At 50.6% G+C, this 21,301-nt stretch overlaps 1 protein-coding gene across 1 annotated transcript in view; it reads right to left on the minus strand.

Annotated features, from left to right (window-relative positions):
* Window positions 1-21,301, minus strand: part of DAAM1 (dishevelled associated activator of morphogenesis 1) — a 100,997-nt gene that overhangs the window by 41,533 nt on the left and 38,163 nt on the right. The window contains exons 3-4 of the mRNA XM_067295101.1: window positions 18,643-18,732; window positions 466-537 (exon numbers count right to left, since the gene is read on the minus strand). Of these exons, the coding sequence (XP_067151202.1) occupies window positions 466-537; window positions 18,643-18,732 (162 nt within the window). The remainder of the gene's footprint in view (window positions 1-465; window positions 538-18,642; window positions 18,733-21,301) is intronic.

Consider the following 21,301-nt stretch of genomic DNA (forward strand, 5'->3'; position numbering starts at 1 on the left):
GCAGGGATCCAACTTCCGTTGCGGCAATAGCTATTGAAAAAGCACGCGGGCTATCGGCTTCAAAGCAATCGCAGGCGCTTGGTATCTAACTGTCATTTAGCCATCTAACAGGTTCCCTAAAAACCAGCCTGATGGCTTTACACTGAAAATCACTGTTTGCCATTAGTCTAGCAGGCTCGCAGCTTGGGGTGAGAAGAAAGGCCCACGTGCCTTCAAGCATTTTTTCCTTTTCCCAGCTGCATCTGTTGGCCTAATGAAAGATATTACCTCTCCCGACATTTCTGCTCGCTTAAGTCAGTGGTGGCTGAATTGCTGGGACAAACTGCAAAGTATTGCAGGCACCTTCAGCGCGCAGTAATTGTTTAGAGGTCTGCAAATTGGAAAGACTGAAAACTACTGAGTGACACTATTGTGGCTACAGCATGACGGTTTTCACAAGCATCAAGCCATGCTAGAAATACTTACAGCAGCCATTGAATTCAGCTGATCAATATAAAACTCCGGCCAGCTGGTGGCTCCTTTATTTTCTTCCTGGTCCTGGAGAGGGGGGGGAAAAAGCAAAACAAAGAAAGCAGATTAGAAGAAATAGCATTAACGTCCCCTGCCGTTCACAAACCACCACCTAGGAAGACCCCACTTGCTGTTGCATTTATGTCAACATAAGCTCGATTTTCTGCATTCTGAACTCACCACCGGCTGCTCCAGATATGGGAACACTGTCTGATTTATTGAACTAATATATTTTATATACCATATACGTTCTACCATCTGCTTGCAGCTAAACTCTGTCTCAATTATGCTGCACCAGGTCTTGTAGCTATCGGTTTTGGAGAAACAACACTGATATTTTACATACAGATTCTTCTTGCACTGACTTTGCAGTGCCCTTACGTGTTTGGCTGCATAGCCTCGAAGAATGTGCTTTGGGAGAAAAAAATGTCTGTTACAAGCAATGAAGACTGAATAAATGTGACATGAACTAGGCCCTACTCTTGGAGCAGGCCCATGACTTAACAACATCCTAAGAAAGTCCCTAGACATAACAGACAAATCCTCTGGGGTTTTCATTAATATTATATTTAGTAGGAAGGAATATGCACATGGTAATATCCTGCGTTAAAGGAGGTCTCCCTTTGGGTTCATTATCTATGGGACCAAAGGATGCAGAGCCTCATTTGGTCATCCTGGGTCTGCAATACTCTGCTGCTGGTGGGACTCACGAGGGGTTCCAGGTTCTACCACGTTCTTGCAGGACATGACCAAAAGACCTTTGAGGACCTTGAAAAAAGAGTAAGCTCCTGTCAGTGCCTTGCACTGGAAATGCATGAGGAAGGATGCAAGAGCTGCACACACATTTGGAAACACCGTCCTTGTACAACCTCCCTGTTACCGCTATTAGAGAAGATCTCAACCCATGGCTGAAAGCTCACTGAGCCTTTCCTCTACGGACACGAACAAGGATATTCCTCAAAGGAAAAAAGGTCTCTCTGTCCTGGAAACGGAGAGGGTGCAGCTATTCCCTCCAGGCCCTGGCTGCGGTTTCAGCGGATGAGGTGCTGCCCCTGGGGCACCCTCCCCTCCTTGCTCGGCGCTGGGCTGCCAGACCGAGCCCCGCTCGGATAAATAATGCTGCATGTCCCCAGGGACTGCATAGAGCAAGTGGGCAGATCTTAGGGGAATATAACTAACTTATTCACTCTCAAGCTCAAACCTATTTCTGTGCTTCAAGACCGACCCTTCTCCCCCACTGTATTTTCCCTCTCTGGCTGAGCTATTTATACCCAAGTGAGAAAATGCATTCACACTGGAAATGTCAACCCAAAGGTCTAGGCTGGAGAATCAACTGATTTTACACAAAATACAGGCACTGAACAGCAACGTTCATTTGGAGAGAGGCTTTTCAGAGGATCCAGGCTGCACCACGATTTTCCGGAGCAGGCATCTAGGCCCACAACGTGACAGTATAGATGGATTTGACCCTGCTGTCCAGAAGCTTGTGGCCTGGGGGCAGCTGAAGTGGCAACAAGCTTTCTGTAGGAATAACTCATCTTCTCTCATTAACCATCTTCAAAATTCACAGCACAATTTGCTGCGCAGCATTGCCCTGATTCCCCGTGGCCTCAGGAAAGGAGGATGCTTAGCACTTCCCAGACACTTACCTTGCCAGACACAGATCTTATGAGACTAGGAAAATCAGCAGCACGAGGGCAGCCTGGACTGCAGACTTTACTTAGATCTGGATGGAAGATCATCACCACCCCCACCCAAAAAAGGCTGAGCTCGTTAGATACAGAGGGATGTCAGGGTTTAGAGCAGAGATGCCAACCTCCCCCAGCCCTCTTAACCAGCACTGGGGCTGTCAGATAGAAAACAAATCTGGTTCAACTTGAACCACTAGAAGCAACACCTCCCTAACTTTAAGGCAGAGCTTGAGATATTTGAAAATGTTATTCTACTTTGCAATTGCCTGCAAAGGCAGGAGACGGACAGCCTACTCTTCTGCTCCCACATCCATGTGTATGGATGACTACCAACAGTCCAGCTGACTTCAGCAATTCAAGGGACTAGAGTCCAAAACACGTGTTGTGGTTCAAGAGGTGTAAATGGGAAGTGTTCGTGCATCCAAACTCCGTAGTCTACAGCTTGCAGAGAAGAGAAAATGGAGCCAGTGATAACAGTAAATGCATTTTCCTCCCATCGATGTGCACAAACCTTTCAAAAGCAGCTAATCACACACAACCAAACACCACTCTCCCTCTCACAGCAATGGAAACCTCCTTCAGGCTATGCCTTCCAGAGCATCCGAGAACTCACTCTGGTTTTTTTCTGTTTGTCTTTTTTTTTAGGTAATTTGGCTCTCATCACGCACAAAGCCCTTGGCTAGCATTGCTTCTACCCTGCAGTGCTGAATTGCCACATCATCTTCTCTATAAAGGCTGCCTAGGCAAATCTCTGTTTGGGTCATAAGCTCTTCTAGCAACTTCCAACTTCTGCAGGTCGGTGCTTATCAACCAACAGGCCAAACACCATTGCTATATCACCCCTGCACCACTGACATGCAATATATTGGCTCTAGCTGTCCCTGCAAGACTGCAGTGTCACCCCCTCTGAGGTTTTTCCAGTAGGACGCCTTCACAATTTCCCTGTGAGCAGCACAGCCTTTCCCCGTGGACCTAATCCTTCCTTCTGTGTGGCTCTGGGATGGGGAGAAGGGAAGTTCACAAGGAGCAAGGGATCCAGCGCCTGGTCAGGCGTCTCCTGAACATGCAGTGGGCCAAGATAAGCTATCTGTCCATCCTCGCAGCTATCTGCAGCCATGCAGAGCCGCCTTCCGCTCTTCCTGATGGATGTGATCTGGCCTGGCAGTAACTAGATCGCGCCAGGCGAGCTCTTCGTGCTGGTTGCACATGCTGGCGGTAAGGAAATTCTCCCCTCGGAAAGGCTGCCCACTGATAGACACACATCCGCAAGCCTCGGATTCTTTTTTTTTTTTATCTTCTGTAAATCTGGTCAAGTTTAAAGCAAATGAAATAACTTTCCCGAGCAAGAACACTGTATTTAGACCTCCCTGCCCTCTGCTTTATTAGTTTGGGCTGTTCTCCCTTCCTTCTCCCGCCAAGAACCAAAGTTTTGAATGAAACACTTGATTCACCTTCTCTCGACATTTTTTTACCCAAATGGGAATAAATAGAGCACGAGAATTTTTTGGAGATGTTAGAACAACAACAAAAAATGTGTCCTACCCATGCTAGTGCCAAACCTAATAAACCTCAAGGAGGTCCCACCGCCTGCCTCTGTACAGCTGGGAGAGCTGTTAATATTCATGCTCTACCAATAAGTTTATCCTGGCTCCGAAAGACCAGAAATACCCCAAAACACGTGTCGCCAGTCACTGCAGCTCACAGCTATTGACTCCTAGGGAGAGAAAGCAGCCGTGGTCTGCAGAGACGAGGGTAAAACCAGCACAGCGCAGCCTCCTGCCCATCTCCGTGGAAGAGAGAACCGGCCTCACCTTGTCCAAATGCTGCTTAGCAAAGGAGAAACGCTCATCTGCCGGCTGGGTTTGTAGCACCATGTTCGAAGGGGAGAGAGAAGTATGCAGAGCACAGCTTTGGACGCGGTTTTGCAGAGCGGTGATGGTAACGAGGACCCATTTTCTGTTTGTGTAGCGCAAGCAGATTATGAGGGGTGGAGGGACCACAGGCTGAGGAAGGGGTGCCACGGGGCACCGAAAACACTTGCAAGTCCATAGGGAGAGCTATTCGCCCAGGGATCCACACCTCTGGAGTCCTGGTCCAACTACCATGTTGCCTCTGACATTTTTCCAGGCAGGAAAAATAGGTCGCGCTGGCTTCCCTCTGCTTTCCCCTCTTTCCAAAACTCCCCTTGAGTGAAGGCAAGAAGATGGAGGGTCAGAGGTGGGGACCCAAGACCTCTTGTGGGAGACAGCCGGCCTTGGCAAACAGCCTCAATGAAGTAATCATCTCTAAATAATCCCTGGGTCCTCCAGGAGGCCAATCCCCGCTACATTTTTGGCCACGTTCGTGACTGCACAGCTAGGACAGTCATCTGCCAAAATCCAGTTTGGCTGCCTGAAATGATCTCTGCAGGAACGCAGAGGTTCCCACAACAGTCGGGGAAACCTAACACCTTACGCGGGAGCCCGGGAGCTTTGCTCGGTGCCACGGGGCGCTGGGAACAGCCGTGCTGCCTGGGCAGATGAGCCGGGAAAAGCCATGCTGCCATGGGGAGAGGGGCTGCCAGCACCCACGGGCTGAGAGCTGCAAGCACAGCAACCTCCCGTTGCCACTGTCACTGTGAGCACCGCACATACCCTCTTGGCTCCTGGCCTTTAGCCCCATGGGCAGCCCGATTCGGAGGCTGTGACGGGGATGCTCCCCGGCAAAGCCGGCTGCCAGCACTCGGCACATTGGTTGTCAGCCGTCATCTCCGGCCAGGCCACCTGGACATCTAAGGACTGTGCAAAAACATGTCCTGACGCTGGCTCTGAGCAAACGGGAGCCCACACCGACTCACTGAGCTGCAGGGGCGTTTACGGTCAGCCCGGTGGCACCATCAAGACGAACAGTCCTACAGAGGTTGCTTCATAGGGAGCAAGAACGAAACGGGTGGTTCCGCAAATTGCTAAATGTCTTTCTTTCTTTCCCAAGAACGCAGCACTTCCAGCAAGAACTGAACCCACCAAGGAAAAGGTATGGCCTGCTATAAAACAAAATCACTGTCTAACCACTAAGAAAACACCTTGCAATCCCAGGGAGCCAGCGTGCTTTTTGTGGCTAGCTGTCTGGTCGCTCGGAGCTTCCCACCACAGGATTTTGCAAAGAAACACCTGCTATGCCAGCAGTAAACCCGGTAATAAGCGTGTCCGCTCTCACACGCAGCCTGCGGAAAGACATTCAGGTTGTCGGAAAGACGTCGTAATCCTGCCTCGCACTCTGCAGCTGCTCAGAGTCACAGAAAAAGTGTTTGGGGGCTGAGGAGCCACTGCTCAAAAACCAGGGGTGTAATTTATATTTATGAGTCTAATGGAAAGGCACAAATCATATAGCAACTGCTCACAGGGCTGCTTGTCCCGAAAAGACTAGGAAACGTGAACCAAAATATTTTGCAAACTATTTGTTATCCCGGGAAACACAAACCATTTCTGCAGCTGTTGTTTTAAGAGTCTTCAGTTTAGCCCAGGTAGGATCCTAAGTGTCACCGAGAGCGAGGCCGGGAGCAGGATCCGGGCGAACTGCAAACGGCTGACCACAGCTAAGATGCCGCGCTGGCCGAGCATCGGACGCAGGCTAATTTTGCAGAGCGTTGTTGGCATTTTCTTCCTGCACTGAAGGGCAGTTTCTCTGTGCTGTCCTGTGCCACCCCTCTTCTGTGCCACCTACCCATCGTGCTGGGTGACACCTGAGGTGGCTTGCAGAGACGCACGGCTCCTTGCGTATGCCCCGAATGACGGAGCCCTCAATGCCAAGTGTCCAGGCAGTTGGGCAGGACACCCAAACCCGTTAGCATGTGCAAAAGCAATCCAACTTACTATTCAAAAAGAGAAGTAAAATCTTGCGTACGAGTGTGACTGCCAGAGTGCGGCCGGCCAAAATCCCACCCAGCTTAGCAGCCCTGACGCAGCTGCTACCAGATGCTCGGGGTGAGTGTGCTCGCACCCCTCCGCTGGTACGTATCGCCAGATACAGCGTACCGTATATATGCACCACAAAGGCGGGACAGCACGTACGGATGGCAAAGGCGATTAAAAAGAAGGAAGTGGAAGCTGCAAGACCCCAGGGTGCCAGCGCACATCTGCCAACCCATCCCGTCGGAGTGGTCCTGGGCTCTGCCGCAACGCAGATTTGCAGCATGGGAAAGCGCTGGACAAAGCCTGCAAAGGCTACGGACAAAGATTTTGTGAGTGCCATGAGATCCCCCCCAGCTGTTATCCCCTGTTAGAGGCTGCCCTGCGCACATGACCCTCACCTCTCACCGTGGTCCCGTTGTCCCGGGCCCCTTCCACCTCCCTCGTGCCCCTTCCACATTAACAGGGTCCCTCTGCCGCCCAACGGCAGTGAACCATTACCCTCTGCTTGACCCATCTGCCAGCATCATCCGAGGAAATGGGAAGACATTAAAGAAGTGCAGTTCTTGGGGGCCAGGAGCATCCAGCCTCCTTGGGCCGTGCAACCCCATGACAGTGCCTGGAAAGGCTCTCCTCACCTCCTGGAGACATCACTGGAGGTCTTCCCACCACCCCGGTATCATAACCACCTCTTACAGGGAGCGTCCTTCTCCAGCCAAGGCTCCCCGCAGTGATACCAAGCCCTGGGAAGGGTGAGGAGATCCCCCAGCTGCTTCCCACCGTGGGGCTCAGCACCAAGAGGTGAGCGGCTACGACCAGCAGCGAACGCCTCCTGCATCCCTCCCCTGTCCCCGGTTCCTGACCCGAGACCTACAGCGGGCTGGTGAGAAACGAGGTGGAAATGAAGTCGGGCAGGGCGGTCACTACAGCTGGGGCAGCTCGCCCTGCTGCACCTGGGGCTCGGCTCCCACCAGGGCCGGGGCAGCGTCTGCCCCGCGTCGGAGAGCCTTCCGGCACGGACACGCGGACACAAACACCTGCATCCCGGCGCGAGGTGGGGTGTTGCCGGGAGAGAGGGAACCGCTGTTTGTTTAGGCCTGAAAGGAAGCAGTGGAGCAAAAAAAAGGTCTCCGGAGGCGGGGCGGGGGGGCTGAAGAACAAAATTGGCTAAACTGCTCATTTATAATTAACGTGCTGAATTATAAATATTTCCCTTTGCTCAGCTCCCTCGGGCTCTTGCATTTCCTCCCTCAAACCCCCAATTTAAAGAGCGGTCTCAATTAAGTGCGGCAGAACCTCATTAATTCACACGAGGGGCCGGGCAGCCTCCCTGGAAAGCAACTTCCCATGTAAAGGAGGGAGGCACAATAAAGCAGCCAAAGATCAGGGCAGCGGCTTCCTCCTCGGCCTCACTGTAGGTCGCTGCTGAGCAGTAATTATGGAGGCTAATGGTCTACAGCACACCGATAAGTGTCCTATAGCGGGTTTGGTAGCAATACAGAAATCCCCTAACAAAGAGCGGAGCCTGGAGGGAAGTGACTCATGAGCCTCCGCTCCGAACCAGGATGAGGGAGGAACCTCTCCGGCATCACTGAACGGGAGAGCCGAGCCGGCAGGAAGTTTTCCCAGCGCCCCGGCTGGGTTTCTGCGGCACGCCGTTCCTTGCCTGCCTTCAGCGAGCCAGGTCCTGGCTCCGGCTGCGCGGCACTTGGGATGAGCGAGGAGATGCTGGATGCACGGCCTTCGTGGGAAGCCTCTGGACGTGCCCTCAGCATGAGCCCGTCCCCAAGAGGGGCGTCGAGCCTCGAATTTGCGGCAGGAGCTGGGGAAGGGAGGGTTGTTTGCCAGCTCCTTCCCCTCCGCCCCTGGCCCTACAATAGAATCCTTTTCTGCCGGGCTGCTTAATGCAAGGGAAAAAATAGGCAACATGAATCACGCGGGTGCTAATTGTCCGTGCCCGCGCGGAGAGCAGAGGGAGGCAGAGAGGAAGTTTGGGGGAGAGAGCACGACTTTGCCGGCGACTGGGTCCATTGCGCACGCCGGCTTCCCCGAGCGCCGAGCGCATCACGGCGAGACGGCGGCACAAACATGCCCAGCTGGCCACACCGGAGCTCGCCCAGCTCCCCACAACTCGCTCCTTCGCTGGATCTTCTTCCCGAAGCAATCTAGCCGGGCTGAGTTCTCCACGAGCGCTTCCTAAGAGGGATGGAGCAAGGAGATTTGCAGGGCGCCCCTAAATTCATCAACAAAGAGTAAATGATGATTTAGGTCTTTGCTTTGTCTGGTCTTTTCTTCTCAAAAAATGCATAAGCGAGGGCTGATCTGAATCCAAGACTGACAGCCCGATGTCATGCTGCGGTTTACTACGAGCTACTATTTTAGAGGCAGTCACTAGCAGTGGATTACTGTAATTATACACTGCAAAGACCGATATCCCTTTTCATTTTGTAACATTTGCATCAAAATCACTCTCCGCGTTCCGGGAAACAGCCCCGATGAGCTGTCACACACCGGCTTTGTTGCACAAATCAGGAAACGCCAAAGCTATCCAGCCAGCGCCATTCCTTCTCTTCCCCTTCGCCCCCTTCATTTCCCACCCGCTCCCTCCACACCCACGTTTTGCTTCCAGTGACCTGGCAAAAATAAAAACCGAATCGGCTCCGACCCAAGCGAGCCCCAGCGCCGCCGTGTCCTCTTTCCCCCCTCTCCCACCCCCTACCCTCCGGCTGTCCGCTCGCTGTGTGCGCGGTACTGACGGATACCGCAGCCTGGCGGTTTCGCACCGCTGCGGAGGTCACGGGGAAGCGCTGCGGTGGCATAAGCCTGATTAACAAGCTCAGTCCCTTCCGTCGGCTTCGAGTGCCTCGGGGAAAGCAGCACCGAGGCAAGATGCCTCATTAACACCAGCTTTTCCAAGCAAAGGTCACCAATCCGCCAGCTCCGGCAGGCGCACCCCGGTTTGGTAGCGGGCTACGTAGCAGAGCAGACGCAAACTGGAGCTATCACTTTTGCTGGAGGAATCCAGCCGTGATCCTGCCCTTTACGCCCATCATCACCCGGTAATTTGTTCACGTCTCCCCTAATCCACTCTTCGATATCCTAATAAACTCTGACTCCCCCGCAGCCGACGGAGGAGAACGACAGTTCTCCAGCAAGTCCCTGCAGGAGAGCTGCGTATCCTTCCCACTGGATATCCCTGGGCTCCTCTCCAGGAGATGTTAAGCTACCCAGCACTGCCGTGCCTTGGTGACAAACCTAACACTTCCACAGCCCGCTTGCCTCCCCATCTCGCGTGTCACCCGCCGCGTAATTTGGGGGGTTCTGGTTCACGCTGCCAGAACCGTTCCTCTTGTGGGCGCTCCCTCCCTCAGCTCTTCCCAGGGACCCTCCTGCAGGCACGGGATAGTGGCACAGAAGAGACGCCAGCTCAGCTAGCGGCGATACGAAAGCAATTTGCAGACCAGTCTCATTCGAGTTTGCGTACAGTTAAGGTATTCACACCTGAACTAGCAACAGTTCATCTGCATGAGCTCCAGCCTCGCCGATCGCCAGGAACGCAGCCGGAGGGAGCAATACACCCTCCTGCTCCCAGCAAGCTCCCACCGTGGCGGGGAGAAAGACGTCCATTAAGTTCCTCTGTGTTTCGTTACAGCCACTTTGCTTCCAAATCAAACTTCTGGCAATGCTTTTCAGACATGCAGCCCCAACATGACACAGAGCATTGCTTTCAGATGATGTCTCCGTCTGATCCAACGACCTCCTTCTCACAAGCCCAGCGCCTGCAGCCCGTGGTGGTGGTGATGGATCTGGAGTTGCTTTGGGATAATTGAGCCCTGGAGTATGGTTGGCCTGGTTACCCAAACATTTGATGTCTGAACACACTGGGTTAAGTCCATAGAGGTCTCTTTTCCAGGGCGAAACCAAGTCAGAAGGCCAGAAAGAAAAGACTAGCTTGCAATAGCCAACTCCAAGCAAACACGTGAGAGCCATTAAACAACAACGCCAGAACTCATAACTTTGATGATTTACCTTCCTCTTGGGACAACCCGCAAAGCTGATTTGGACCAAGACAACTTCAAACCCAAAGCAAGAGAGTTATAACAAAGGTTTATAAAGAAACTCTCTCGAGAGGAGGCAGGAACCAGACAGACATCAGCACCTGCTGGGGTGTCTGGGATAATCAGGCCAGCCTTCACTCTCCATAGCGAACCACACGCGAGCTACACCTAACACCGTTAAATCCCCTTCCTTCTAGAAACTCTACTCCTGATGCAAAAATAGAAACCAAGCCAGGATGCACCTACCCTTGCACTCCTTCACAACGATATCCCAAAGCTTGGCAGCAACCGAGGCGAATTATCCTCCAAGGTTGCCCTGAAGCTCAAAGGGCCAACGGTGAGAGATGACCCCAAATGCACAGTCGCAAGCAAACTGATGGGATTAAACAGTTCAAAGTCATCTTCGTTTACTTGCCACTGAGCTCCCATCCTGTTTTGGGGTTTTTTTTGGTGGCTCCCGGATCACATTTTAACTTTGCACAGTATTCCCCGCCTCTCCCTGTTGCTCTGTAAAAGCTCAACAAGGCAAAACTCACAGAAACTCGCAGTCCACTGAGCTTCGGCAAGCTCAAAGCTCCCCAAAAGCACTGTTTTCTCCCACCCTCCCTGCCCCCAGGCTTTCAGGGATAATCAACCTGGATGTTGTTTATAAGGGTAAAAAAAGCAGCAGGCAGCAGCATGGACGATTTTTAAAACTGACAGCTTTGCAGTCTCTGCAGGAGGTCAAAAACCAGCACAGCTCCATGGGCACGAATGAGTTTTTACCAGGTTAACGCCAGCAGAGGTTTTGGCCCACTGTAGCCCTCGAGATATCTCTTTTCCCTCCAGCCACTCGGCTTGCAGAGGTATCCATAGAACAAAAAATAAATAATGCAACTAATGACGGTTCCCCACACTCCGCCAAACACTTGTGAAGCGATCCTGCTGGCACTACAGTTGCTGAGGAGGGCTGTAATTTAATAGGATTTTCCCTCAGTTGATATCTCGGGGTCCAAACCATCCCATTACAGCACAGACTAGTCCATTTCTTCTTACGCTCACACTTCCTATACCTTCTCCTCTACAAATACACACATGCACTCATACACTTTTCCCAGGGTTTAAAAATTATGCTAACAATAAGCAACTATAGCATGACCAGATGCCTTTCATAGTCAGATGGCTCATTGTTTAAAAAGCTCCAGTTTAAAATCCAAAAAGATTGCGAACAGATGCATTTTTTGGCTGCAGCCTGAGAAAAACCTCGCTGAAACAAAAGCGTGTTGTGATTGGAACTAAAAAGGGAATTACCTTTAAAGATAAAAACTGAAAACATTTCCTATTGAAAACTACCCCCAGCCACGTAAACAGCCTGTTTTCTTTCCTATTCAGTGAGAAGACTAAAAATGTCAGCCAGAAAAAATTACATCTGACATGATATTTCAACCTGCTGTTGCAACAACTGCAGGTACATTCGGGATGCAAACAGGCCGTGAAACACTCCTCATTCAACCCAGATGACTGGAAAGGGCAAACTGCCAGACTATTTTTTCCTCTTGCCCTTGTATGCCATCCTTGTCAGGTTTTGCTCTTAGCTCTGGTACAGCAGCAAAAAAAAAATGTTTTTAAGTGAAGGAAACGGATATCAACACAAGCCCCGTGAACGAGCCACAGGACAAAGGTACACGCAGAGCAGGGAGCTGGAAAGCAAAGATCTCTGGAGAGAGAGGGTGGAAGGCACAGTTAGACAGGAAAGAGGCCATCTGGCTGGGAAAAATAATATCATTTGAGAATCATCACTCACTTCCCTATTTATCACTTTTTTTTTTCTCCATTCGCCCTGCAAACACAGCATTGCTGCCTTCTCATAATACAAAGAAGTCCTGATTTTATATCCTATGCCTGAGGAAATTTTAGATGGAAAGCTAAGTTTTGCTTGCACCAGGATATAATACGGAAAAAGAGATATGCACCCAGCATTAGCTATGCTAACAGGTTTCCAGCGTGATCTTAAAGAATGCAACATCATCTGTCATCTCTGCAGGTCATTTTCCATCCCTGTACCGCTTCTGCTCTGATTTTGCAGATATTCTATGCGAGCAGAGAGCTCAGCTTGATAAAAAGGGGTGGTGTGGGGGGGGAGAGTCGGATTCTGTATTTGCTTAAGCTGATTTTAGCTACCGATCCATTCCACGGGGTTATTTATGATGAGCTTCTGCCTGAATACCACTATATCCCCCCATATTCTGAGGATTGTAAAAATTATCCAGAGTTCCATCTATAACCCGAAGCTGCGTATGTCAGCTGGCAAGAGCCAAACCTCCTGCAATTAAGAGGTGCTGCTGAATAAGCATAACGTGTTATTTATTAACTCACTTTGGAACTTGGACTCTGCTTGAGAAAGGCCATCTGAGTCACCCTCTTTTCCACAGAAGTAAGCCCATTCCCTGCAGCCCGACCTCCCAGCCAAAGAAACTTTAAACTGGGAATCCTCCTGCTTCCTCCCCGCACTTCATAGTAATATCCTTTCCTGAAGAGTGGGACCAGCAGAGAATAAAGTACTTTTGGATGAGGTACAAAACAAGTCATCATCCTTCTCGTTTCCTTATTTTATTATAGCCATAGAGGGGGCTGACAACTTCAAAGAAGGTCTCTCCAATAATCTTTAAATCTCTCCCCTGATCGGAGCACTGCACAGCTGCTGTATTTAATGTAGACTTCAATTCCTGTTTGGGTCACTGTCGAATCACACCATGAATGTCACAGATGTGCAAGCCTCCATCGCAAGATGCGTTTTATGTGTCTGGCCCTTGCAGCATCACAGGATAATTGAGGTGGGAAGGGAGCGCAGGAGGTTTCAATCCAACCTCCTGCTCCAAGCAGGGTCAGCTCTGAGATCCCACCACATTGCTCAGGGCTTCGGCCAGCCGGGTCTTGAGAACTTCCATGGATGGAGAGTCAAGGATGACAAACCCTCACCCCTGCCAAGGGCTGTGCTGCTGTTTGGGATGGAAAACTTCACCTAGCGGATGCACAGTGTTTCTAGTTGCAATGCTGTTTCTGCGGGCCAGGATAAAAGCAGGCTCTTGCAGAGTAAAGAAACGAGGACACGGGGCTGCAGGGCAAAGCAATGCCTTCCAGAAAAGGAAATGTGTTTTCAGAATAGTTGGTTTTATGTTATTTCCTCTTGACAAGCATGATGGAGGCCAGGTGCTGCCAGGTCTGGCTGAGAACGTGGTCCCTTGCCAGGACAACCCAGCATGACAATGACTCATTTTGGTAATCTTTTAGCAAATCTTGCCTCACATGAAAATATACGTAGTAAAATATATAGCAGTTGGAATGCACTCTGTAAAGTAGACCCAAGAAAAGCTGGCAATGCCAATGATGAAGAAGTGCCAGACACGACATACAGGAGCTGATGTGGGAGGACCGCAGGAACAGGCATCTCTTCCCAAAGCAAAGGCATCGATGCCAGCTCATGCCAGCACTTGGCAGGACTTCCTGCAACATCACGTCCAGTCTCCTCTGTCACAGACAGATGTGCCACATAATCCCTTTCAAAACCTGACAAGTTTTTTAAAATGGGAACAAGCAGGCTGCTCCCAGGACTAAACCTCCCCTTTACTTTAGGATGAAGGGGACAAAGGTTTCATAGAATCAGAGTGGAGAAAAAATGTTGGCATTAGGTCCCGGACTACAGCCTTGCTGGTCTCCTAAAAGAAGGCAACTGCTGTTCACTCCAGGTCCTGGTGAGCGTGTCCCCATTCTGCCAAACACGTCAGCCTCTTCAGGGCTCCAACATGTTCTGCTGTCAGCTGCAACAGGGTTTAAAAAGATATTCGGATGCCTTCTGTTTTGCACACCTTTGCCTTTGATGAAGGCACCCCAAACCTCAGAACAGCAAAGGGACAGGGTAGTCTCTGCTCGAGCCTAGAGAAAGGATCCCAAAGCCTGGAAATCCTGAGTCACGATGGTGACTAAGGAGGAAACTGCTCCCGAGTACAACCAAGAAGATGGGGTGGGAGGACAGTGTTCAGAAGTGCTAGCTGGCCCCCAGCAGCGTGGTGAAACTTCGTTTAGGGCATTTAATTTGAAGTATCCATGGAGGGAACACCGAGAACAATTAAATCTGTTAGAATAACTGCAAATCTGGGACTGCCACAAAACCCATCCCTATCAGGCACGGGATTCCCTGGCTGTGCATGCTATGGCAACAGCATTAGATATCCTGGAGCCTGGCAAAGCTGGTTTTCCAGGAAATTCCCAGAAGAAGGCTGGGCAGTGAGTGTGTGTGCAGAGCCACGCTGCGGTCCTGCCTCTCACTGCTCTTGTTGGTGGCTTATGGCCACCGGTCTCTCCAACTGCCACCGGGAGCACCTGGGAACACTGCGGCCAGCAAGACAATGGGGAAGGGGGAAGATGGGAAAAAGCTAAACACTGGGAATGCCCCAAATTGGGACTTTCTGACTCCAAGTCAGACTGAAGTACTCCTACTTTAACAGCTTGTTTCCAAAAAGAGCCAAAATTGGCAGCAGAGGAAAGAGCAAGAACGGCTCAGGGGACAATTTTGGACCATTGGCAAGCCACGCAACTGCCTAAAGCTGATGTCAGCCTTCTTCAACCCCCTGGGGACCCAGCAGGCTAAACTAGGTGTTAAGAGCTCACATACATTTCAAGCAACGACTTGCTATTAAACACAGATAGGCCACAGCATTTTGGTGTATCCTGAACTTCTCGAATCACACCACGCAGCCACAGTCTCTCCGGATGTAGCCGAGGCAGCGAGGTAGGACCCCCAACCTTATCTCCAGCTCTAACGCCATTGCCAAGACCCAGCAATTACTCTCAGCTAGAGAAGTCCAACCCCTCACTTTGGTGGCAAACCTTACAGGCTATGCTGTGGGTGGTCTGCACTCATTAAAACAAAGAGGTACACAAGCAAGATTTCCCATAAGCTGCTGATAGCCTCAAATGTTTCTTTTGTGTGCCGGTTCTTAAACCATGTTCATCACGTGGGAGCATGACTGCCTAGAGCCTGCCCATATAGAGAAGCGTCTTCCAATGCACATGACGTCTGGTTTCCTAGATACGCTACCTGCTAAAGCATCTGCTGATACAGTTTCACTCAATTTTAGCTGAAAAGCAAGACATTTGTCTCCCCAGCAAAACCCCTGCCAGAAAACCTCCTTCAAAGCAAACAGCAGCGCTCTGCAGCTCTGCAGCTTGCTGAGACGGTTTCACAAGCAGGGCAGGAGGGTCTGAAAGCAACCAGAGTAACGAGGACCGCGGGGCAGGAAAGCAGTACCCAGGAATCGGCCTTGGATGGGCGCGTGATCCAAATACTTCGGAGAAAGACATGTGAGAGGAGCAGGGGGCTTCTGCAGCTCCTTCCTTTAAAAACACCAAAAATCAGCTCGATTTTAAAAAAGAGTTGCAGTGCCTGTGTGAGTGCGAGTAAGTCCTGAAACAGGGAAAAGCGGGAACATTGGTCCCATCTAAACTCCACCCTGGGAGCTTAGATAGCACATAATCTCCATGCACAATAATAATTACATGGCTCTGCTTGATTTAAGTCTCTACTGCCTCTGCTTATCCAGACACGCTGGAGTATGGCTACACTTATCCTAGAGGCAGTGACGAACCAGCATCTTCTGCCCGTTTTTCTGTTGATTAAGAACAGTGTCTGTAATTTGTTAATGTCTCTTCTCCCCTCCAATTTAAATCTCGGGCATGCCAGGCCTCGGGATAACAATAATACATGGATTTCAGGGGTATTATGAGAGGCTTAAAACTTAATCCTACACGAGCAAGGTAAGCCTGCTCTTGGCCTAAAACAAGGCTGGAAAATCTGGTGCCATTGCTACAGCAGAAAAAAACAGGGATTAATAACAGTGAATGCACTTTGAGCAGGGCCAGGCAACCACGAGCATTTTGCAGCCAACTTCTGCAGCCAGATTACAAGGTTACAGGCCACAGCAGCGAGTTAGGGAACCGTGGGCATTTTCCCCATGGGTGACCAAGAAGAAGCTCCAAGCTTCAGCTCCTGGTGCTCCCAAGCCCTCACACACCTCGGCTCACTTCGACCTATTTGCTAGGTTTAGCACTTTTCCCCCTCTCCCCGCTTTGCAGTAACTCCTGCAGGACCTCTGTGCTGCCCAACACGGGAGGGAAAATGAATCCCAGCACAGTTTGCAGTGGGTTAAAAGCAGCTCTGCAACTCCCCAGGGCATGGACTCCTTGGCAAACACACAGGGGGGAAAAATCTTCTCTCTCCTGAAAAATAAAGCTATTAGGGGTGGGCAAACACTAGCTAAATACAGACCTTGTTCTCGACTCCGCTAGCAACCTGCACTTGGAGATAAGAAGGTCTGAGCTTTGATTTCAGGACAAAGGAGAGTGAAGCTGCTACTGAAAGGGCTGAGGAAGGGGCCCCCGCGAGCGGCAAAGGGAGGCGATGCCTCTCCCGCACCCAGGGTTGCCGTGCTGGCAGCCGCCCCGGCCCACGTCCTCTGCTGAAACCGAGGGAGGGGAGAGAGGAAGGGCTTGCAAACCCTCGGCGATGAGTCCAGCGCTCCCGGGGCTCAGCCCAGCCTGAGATTTGACCGCGCCAGCACCTTAAAAAGCAAGAGCTGTGTACCCAAGCACATCGGAGGTGCCTGGGGACGGGGCTGGGAAGTGGGAGGGAAAGTCCATCATGCACGCTCGTAGGTCAGCATGAGGAGCGAGTTCACGTGCTGGTTAAGTTGCATGCCCCCAGAAGCAAAATCGAGTGACCTGAGGAGGCTGCCGGGGAGAAAGGGAAACAGGCGTTTCAACCGCTCTTAGCTGACTGTAAAATTTTAGCAGGCTGCTCTACGCAGTGAAAAACAACAGCTCGGGTTGGATAGAAGCGCTTTCGGCTGATGGCACTGTCCTCTGCCGGATCACTGGACAGCCGGACTCCTCCTTCCCAGACGAACCGGCTACGAGACAGCCAGAGCCAGCACCATCACTGCTGAGCACCGCAACGACAAACCCATCCAGAGGCCACACAGACTTTGGGATATCGGTCACCTGGGCTTTCATCCATCACCTGGGCTTTTATCCACCAGCAGAAATACAAACGTATCTCAGTTCTCACCCTGTTTCTAAAGGGCAATGCAACCGCACTCAGACATAAGTGTGTCTCTGTATCCACATACAGTTTTAGGAAGGTGCCCATGTGTTTTTTCAGCCTGAGAAACACAGTGAGTAAAAGCAACATTACACACACATACACCTGTTCCAGAAAATACAGGTCAATAGCTTTACAAGCAGATCAGTGACTCACATCGACCTTGGTCTTTTAGCAGTGTAATTTCAATTATGTCCATGAACCTGGGAACCCTTCAGCACCTTAAGGGTGATACCATGTCATCCTACAAGCAGCCCAGCCCACAATACAAGTTCGGTCTTGCTTGGACCATGCTCTCCTGTCTCACCCTCCGTAACCTTTGCATCGCCACGCTATGGGAGAAGTTCCTGCTGGCTGTGTTACAGACAGCACGCCTTCGCCAACCATTTTTTCTTTTATGTCATTCTCAGAGAAAAGCAGACTGCAGTAGGAGAACAAAAAGGATGCCCAATTATATTTAAAAACAGCAAATTGGAAACCCAACCGAGAGCAATGCTTTTGCACAGCCTGTAATTAGGCCGTGGAACTCACTGCCACAGGAAACTGCTGGAGAGCAAGCGGCATTGCTCATGCAGATAACAACGCGTGCTGAAGCAAAACAGCAACTGCAACAGAAATCTGGAAGGGACGTTAAACCTCGGGTTTCACTCAATCGCTAACTAATATAGAGTTGGATGGAGCCCAGTGCAGAAATGGATTGTTCCAACTCTCCCGAAAGAACTGGTATTAACCACGGTGGGGCTATGCAGCCCCTAGGAGCTGCGACCGGATGAGCCCCGCGCTTTTGTAACGCTAACCTCAGCTTCGGGTTCAAGCCAGCAAGCTCTTTTAAGGGAGCCTACCCTTGCGGAGGGGACCTGGACCAGGGCCCTGAACCACTCCCAGAGGTTTGGTAGAGTGACAGATCTCCATGTGGCCCTGCTCACGTCAGCGAGGCCGGGCAGGGAGAGGACCGGCCGCGCGCGGCGCATGCGTGACGCGATGGAAATGCCCATGGCCGACAGCGGTGCGGAGGCATCACTGCCCGCTGCTGCTGGGTGGGAGGCTGGCCGTGACCGCAACGCTCCTGCGTGGCACAAGCGGTGGGAAAAGCGTGGATGTTGCTGGCCAAGGGCGTCCACGCACACGGGGACACCCCGAGAGCCCGACATGGATGTCTCCTACAACTTAAAACCAAGGGGCTCCATAGGAGTGGATCCAAGTCTTCCAGGGAACTGATGCCCTTCTGTGAAGCCCTGCGTATCATTTGACAAACCCAACAGAAAGTCTGTCCCATCCTATTTCTTTCCTCCCCTCAATCCGGAAAGGAACAAGCAAGGCAAACCCACGGCCTTTGAAACCAACCCAGAGAAATCTCTTACTTTTTTCTTGCTGCAGTAGATCTGCCATTTCTTCTCTGCTGGCAGTGCAAACATAGCTTCTCTGTGCTTGTCTGTGAGGTCAAGTTCATCCTGAGGAAAGAAAAAAACACAAAATATGCACCATGAGTACAGCCAACAGTAGTCGCACAGGCACAACCCCCCCAGAGAAGTGATATAAATCAATGTGGGGCCCCAACACAGCGAGGTGACGGTCACAAAGCATCGCCTCTCGCCCTATGGCTATTGATTTGTCCGGGTCAATAACACTAATTATCATCCTGTTATTACTGACCTCTCTCTGACTCTTGTGCTACAGCTGGCTGCCAGGAGCAAACAGGCTGCAAACCTTTCTGCATAGCTCCTTCCAGAGAACGCCTTAATTACATTTAAAAAAGGCAAGTATTTTAGAAAGGACACCCATGAAGTCAAGCTCCCCATACATTACAGCTGCTGGAAAGATAACTTTACGGAGAGAGTTAAGAGCTCCAGATGATATATCACATCTAAGATAAGTAAAGGGAAGAACAATTCAGTAAGGACCTTTCTTTTTCACCACCCTGAATAACTGCTTCATTACTAAGGACCCTGAGTAAACCAGGCCATTTCCATCACCGACACTCTTGTCATCAAAACCCCCCGGCCATGAATGCGCCGGAGCTGCGCCTACTGCAGCATGAATCAGCTCCGACCCCAAATCTCGGACCAAAGACACAAGGCAAGACCTCTGTTGTCTCTCAGACCCATTTTACAGGCAAAACAGGCAGCAGAGACACCAATTGACCAGCCCAAGCTCAGGCAGGAAGCCTATGGTAGAACTAAAACCTCTGCTCCTGTTTCCTAAATCTCAGTCTGCTGCTCCAGCAGAAGCCTTGGTGGAGCTGCAGTGAGGATGGGAGAAGCCACCACCCTGGACTCCCTGTCCGCCTCTGGGACAGGGCTGGAACGGCACCTCCTCGCCCTCTTTCCTCCCTTTGGCAAGCAGGTGGGTCACTGGAGTCAGGCTATGGCTGCTTTGAGCCACCAAGCCACATAACTCACACCAGAACTCACTTAACTACAGCAAATTGTTTTGGGGTCAAGGGTTTTTTTTGGCTTTTGGTTTGTTTTCCAATAGTTTAAAATACAAAGTGCTTTTCGTAATACCCACAGTTCAAAAAGAGACATACCCCCTCCGCTAAAACTGTACTACATGTTACCTGGCAGAGATAAAGCTGTTTCCTGATTAAGACCTTTATTGGTTTATGTGATTTTTCTTTAAAGGAGACATCCATTTTCGACTTTCATGTCTCGGTTAGAACCGTGCCCTCCACTGGGATGCCCAGGTGTTATCAAAGCATCACTGCTTCCTGTTGCTGGATGTAGGTCAAAGCTTTTATCAGGGAAGGTACTAAATAAAACATTCAGGTAGGGCTGGGAGGCTCATTTCAAAAGCCAACATTGACCCTACACCCACAGATGTCTCTTAAAACAGCCACCATTGATGACAACCCTTCTGCTGGAGGGAGGCATTGATGCAGCAGTGGGAGCGGTGGAGAGACCTGCTGCAGCCTCCAGTCAACTCATCGCACCCAGTCAGTGGATTTAATTAAGAGGATCCCCGTTAAAAAGTACCCAATTAATTCCACCAACTGAAAAAAAAAAAAAACCCACACAGACCCATTACAGTTTTCTGGTGTGAATAATATCAGCTGAAGTGGTTATGGCTCTGCATACTGGTAGCCACTGGTACTCCAATCAAAGAGACAGGCCCCATCTGGCAAAGGCTGAGCAAGATGCCTATGGGGAAGATGCATCAGCAAGCCCACAGGCCATGAAGAAATTCATCTGGTCTAATTAAAGCTCATATTGCATCCAGTACCGATCAGTATCCAAGGAAAGGAGCCTTCAGCTGTCCTGTAAACCAAACCAAGGGCGCTCCAGCACAGCACAGAGCAGCCAGAGGCTGCAGAGTCCTGAACATCTCGGAGAGGGAGCTGGCTGAAAGTTCCCCTGTACATCCATTCCAAATATTGGTTTCATTTCCCAATGAAATTACCCCTCCAAAGAAAGGTGTCATGGAGCTTTCTCAATTACATATGCCTCGAGGAGCTTTGCCTGTTTCTTGACATTTTTCCCCCCATATCAACTGACTCTTCAAATTGACGTGCAAACAGACTTTCCATGCCCACAGAATACAACTGACATTTGCAGAGCTCCAGAAGCAGACTTCCAGGGCAGCCACTACAACCGAAACACTTTTGCTGCCATAACATAGACTTAGAAAAAAGTGAGGCATGAGAAAGCTCATTCCTTCTCCCTGTGTGCCCACTGCATCTATTCAGGCGACGAGCTGCTCAGAGATCCAAGCCCTCCTTCAGCCCCAACTTTGCATTTTCTGCGGGCCTAAAGCTACCCAACAAGAAGATATCTTATACAGCACCTAGCTAAAATTTAGGCTGTTTAAACATGGCTCTTCAGAAAAGGGCATTTGGGCATGTGAGGGAGGATGAGGATCCCATGATAAATGTTTACCACTGCAATAAGTGTTACCCCAGTCTGGCTGAATGCAGGAAAATGCTGTCACTGTGACCCAACTTCCCTGGCACATGAATCTTAGATTCAGACATGAAAGCAGCAGCGACACACATCTGTGGTTAGACTCTTAGAAAAATATTTACTG

The sequence above is a fragment of the Apteryx mantelli genome, chromosome 4, assembly GCF_036417845.1.
Source record: "Apteryx mantelli isolate bAptMan1 chromosome 4, bAptMan1.hap1, whole genome shotgun sequence".
Lineage (NCBI taxonomy): Eukaryota > Metazoa > Chordata > Aves > Apterygiformes > Apterygidae > Apteryx > Apteryx mantelli.